Genomic DNA, 4,582 nt, shown 5'->3' with positions numbered 1-4,582 from the left:
TTTTTTTTTTTTTTTTTTGTACCAGAGATTGAACTCAGGGGCACTCAACCACTGAGCTACATTCCCAGCCCTTTTTATTTTGAAAAAGGGTTGCTTAGGGCCTCACCAAGTTGCTAAGGCTAGCTTTGAACTAGCAATCCTCCTGCCTCAACCTCCCAAGCCCCTGGGATTATAGGCCTGAGCCACCATGCCCAGCTTCTGACTTCTTTTCTTGGATGAGCCAGAGGTTCCAGAAACCCTTTCTTAGGACTTGCTGCTGTTTCCATTCTCTCCCCAACTTCCAGCTGGCCCCTGTTCCCAGAGGAGGCTTACCAAAGGCAGAAGGGGACATCTGCTGAATGAGGGCCCGGCACTCCAAAGCAGGGTAGAGGGACACAAGGGGGGAGGTGGCCCGGTCAGCCCCTGCCGAGAACTGACTGCTTGTACCTGGGGCAGATGGACAGTCTGAGGTAGGGCCCAAGACCCAGACAAGGCTTCCTGAGCCTAGCATGCATCCTGTAAGCAAGTCACTGACCTGGTGCACAGGGTGAAGGAGGTTTGGCAAGAGCTAAGACAGTGCCTGGGGAAGGGGGCTTGATGCCCAGCTCAGCATGCAGCTCAGGGTGCTCTGGCGATGAGGCTGAACTCCGCTGCCGTGGGGACCGACTGGTCCATTCCTCTAGGCCACTGGAGGCCGCCGCTGTAGCCGAACTGCATGTGGCACTGGCCTTCCGGGGCTGCAGTGGAGAGGGAAAAAACAGTGAGGACCAACACTTTCCAAGTCCATTCTGTGCCCCAGCATCAAGTACTCACTCTCTTCCCCAGATCTTGACTATGATACAGCTTCAGTGTGTGGCACCATCATTCCCCCCATAGTGGACCACAGGGCACCTTACAGGACACAGGCTAAAATCCTTAACCCCACTCTCTCACACCCTTCCAGACAACAGGAAATTCTATTCACTCTCTTTCAAAACAGAACCTGAATCTAATCCCTTCTGACCACTTCCACTGCCAGCATTTTCTTTTTTTAAAGAGAGGAGAGAGAGATACAATTTTTTAATATTTATTTTTTAGTTTTCAGTGGACACAACATCTTTATCTTATTTTTATGTGGTGCTGAGGATCGAACCCAGCGCCCGGCGCATGCCAGGCAAGCAGGTTACCACTTGAGCCACATCCCCAGCCCATCCACTGCCAGCATTTTCACCCATCACCTGGACTTCTACAGTAGCTTCCTCCTTACTGGTACCCTGTTTCCCGCTCTCCAGATTCCAGTTCTGTACTCAGCAGTCAGGGGGATCCTGTTATGTCCTAACTTAGATCTGTTCACAACCCTCCCATTGTTCCTGCCTCACAGAATACATAAGCCCCTAACCAACTTGGCCCCACCACCTCCAACTTTATCCTTTCACTACATTCCATTCAGCTAGTCTGGCCCACCTCTGGGCTGTCTGAATCACAACAGGTGTGCTAGCCCACTCCCTTTTCCTGATTGTGTGCTCAGCTGAGTAGCTCACCTTCTGCAAGCTCTTGCTCAAATTTCACCAGCTCTCAGCCCTTCCTGACCACAGTGTTTTAATACTGTGAACTCCCACCTATCCCCACTCAAACCTACTCATCCCCTTTACCCTAGCTCTACATTTTTCATCAACTAATTTATGTTTATTTATTTAACTCTCAGCTAATTTATTCATTAAAATTATTTTGTTTCACTACAAAAATGTGAGCATCAGGGATTGGGCATTGTGGCTCAGTGGTAGAGTGCTTGCCTAGTGTGTGTGAGGCACTGGGTTCAATCCTCAGCACTACATAAAATAAAAAAATAAAGGTATTATGGGGCCAGGGTTGTGGCTCAGTGGTAGAGCACTTGCTGAGCATGTGTGAGGGCACTGGGTTCAATCCCAGCACCACATACTTACATACATACATAAAATAAAATAAAGGTATTTGTCCATCTACAACTAAAAAAAATATTTTAAAAAATGAAGGCATGGGCTGCGGTTGTGGCTCAGTGGTAACACGCTTGCCTAGCACGCGTGAGGCACTGGGTTCAATTCTCAGCATCACATACAAATAAATAAAATAAAGGTCCACCAACAACTAAAAAATAAATAAGAATACAAAATTTAAAAATAAATAAAAATTCATAAGTAAAGGTATTATGTCCATCTACAACTAAAAAAAAATTTTTTTTTAAATGTAAGCCTCACACCAACAGAGATCTTGGCCTGCTGGGTTCACCAACATATCCTCATTCACTGACAATAAAACATCCTGGCACAGGCCTGCAATAAACGTTTGTTGAACAAATTATTCAGGTCTTGTCAACATCTACCATAACTCTGAACTCCTTGTGATTCCTCAGATGCCTGTCTGCCCTGCCTTTTCCCTGCCCTAACAATTCAACCTTCCTCTGAAGAGGTGACCAGATCCCCTACCTCCACTGGTGTCACAGCAAGGATCATAGGCCTCACTAATGGGGTCTTCCTTAACACACAGAATCACTTGAAAGCATAGCAGGCAGGATCTAATTTTGCATTCCTCAGCACAGAGTCTGGCACACAAAGGCATTCAATAAAACTTGTCTCTCCGCAGTTATTCATTGCTCCTTCATGTTATCGGGAGCAATGGCTGCTTTCCCTCACTCCTTAAGAGCTTGTTCTGCACAAGTGTTGAGAGTTAAGGCACAATGCCAAAACTAGGGTCCAAGACAAGTTACAGACAAACCTGGGAGTTGCTCTTCCTCCCAGATGTCAAAACTGCTTAATTTTTTTCCTGCTTATTTGGGGGCAAAGCATGTGAAGTAATGGGTTGGTAGCCAGGCCAATGACATGACCCACCTGACTGGGGCCGCGAACCTGGCGGGCCTGTTTCTCCTGATCCCTCAGCCACTGCAGGTAAGATTCCCGAGCCACCTGTTCCTCTATGGCCTCATTTGTTGCCTCCCAGTCTGTGGCCCGTTTCTTGTCTTCCAACATTTGCTGTTCAATCCATGATTCTTCTGATGTTTTTATGGCATTCTTCATCAGGGACTGCTCTGCAAACTGCAAGGGGAAAGAAGTAAGGATATGGGGTGATACGCTGAACCTGGCCAAGAACCAGAACAGGTTTAGGGAGGTAGGCCCACAGGCCCCGAAAACAGGAGAGAGGAAGGGAGGTACTCCCACAAACCACTCCTCAGCAGACTGCTTGCTTATCAGAGACTGGGAGAAAGCAGACTTGTTTTGAGACCTGTTATGCCAAACTCCTATGCTCAAAAGTTTTGGCCCCACAGTGAGATATCTCAATTGAGGCACTAATAAGTCTGGGGCTGTAGGTGCCCTCGAGCCTAAGCCTTAACTTAAAGAAGTCCCATCCAATAAGGGCCCTTTTTCACAAAGCAAGTCCTTCCTCATATAGGCCTAGATGGGTCAAAGAGATAAAATGACCTGAAAAATGAGCTGTGCAGACACAGGGTGGAGGGAGTAGTCAAGCATGTAAGGGGCTGGGGAAGCCTTGTGGCTGTGTTAGAGAGGTGGGGACAGAACTGACATGGGGTGGAAACTATGAGTGATAGGGTAATGTATGAAGCGTGCTACATGTCAAGCTAAGAGAGATGATAGCATCATAAAAATTGAAATAATAGGGGCTGGGATTGTGGCTCAGTGGTAGAGTGCTCATCTTGCATGTGTGAGGCACTGGGTTCGAGCCTCAGCACCACATAAAAATAAAATAAAGATATTGTGTCCAGTGTCCATCTACAACTAAAAATTTTATTTTAAATTGAATATAAAATAACAGAGTATATTCCAGGAGCAATTTAAATATTGCTTCATGAAACTTCAGTTAACATTTGTTGTTTTTAGTTTTAGGTGGTCACAATATCTTTATTTTATTTTTATGTGGTGCTGAGAATCGAACCCAGTGCCTCATGCATGCTAGGCGAGTATACTACCACTTGAGCCACATCCCCAGCCCAAGTTAACATTTTTTAAAATATTTTTTTTAGTTGTCAGCAAGCATTAAGATACCTCTATGTTTTTTCATTATTTGTTAGGTCGGTTCTTTCTTATCACTTACTATTCCATTTATGGAGGCATGACAGTTTGTTTTAATCATCTATTGAAAGACAGTCTTGGTTGTTTCCAGCTTTTGATGATTATGAATAAGCTGCTGTAAAATGCTGTACAAAGGTTTTTGTGTGGACATAAGTTTTTAGATCAGTTGTGTAAATAAATATCTTGGAGCGAGATTGCTAGACTATAAGAGCATGTTTTGATTTGCAAGAAACTGCCAAAACTATCTTCCAAAATGGCTGCACAGTTTTGCATCTCCACAATAATGAATGAAAATTCCTGTTGTTTCACGTTCTTCCTAGAAATTTATCTTATATTTTGGAATTTAGCCATTCTGGTAGGTGTGTAGCAGCATTGTTGTTGATGAACCTTTATTTTATTTATTTGTATGTGATGCTGAGAATCAAACCCAGTGCCTCACACATGCTAGGCAAGCTGTCTTCCACTGAGCTACAACCCCAGCCTTTGTGTGTGGTAAGTATACATGCATTAAAATAATGTTAACTAGGGGCTGAGGTTGTGGCTCAATGGTAGAGTGCTTGCCT

At 44.8% G+C, this 4,582-nt stretch overlaps 1 protein-coding gene across 3 annotated transcripts in view; it reads right to left on the bottom strand.

Annotated features, from left to right (window-relative positions):
• Positions 1-154: 154 nt before the first annotated feature.
• Positions 155-4,582, bottom strand: part of Otud5 (OTU deubiquitinase 5) — a 30,310-nt gene continuing 25,882 nt past the window's right edge. For all 3 annotated transcript variants that reach the window (XM_048796642.1, XM_048796643.1, XM_048796644.1), the window contains 3 exons: positions 2,823-3,026; positions 515-716; positions 155-426 (listed from right to left, as the gene is read on the bottom strand). In XM_048796642.1, the coding sequence (XP_048652599.1) occupies positions 170-426; positions 515-716; positions 2,823-3,026 (663 nt within the window). In that variant the 3' untranslated portion in view covers positions 155-169. The remainder of the gene's footprint in view (positions 427-514; positions 717-2,822; positions 3,027-4,582) is intronic.

Source organism: Marmota marmota, unplaced genomic scaffold (genome assembly GCF_001458135.2).
Source record: "Marmota marmota marmota unplaced genomic scaffold, marMar, whole genome shotgun sequence".
Lineage (NCBI taxonomy): Eukaryota > Metazoa > Chordata > Mammalia > Rodentia > Sciuridae > Marmota > Marmota marmota.
This window is presented reverse-complemented; position numbering and strand designations above follow the sequence as displayed.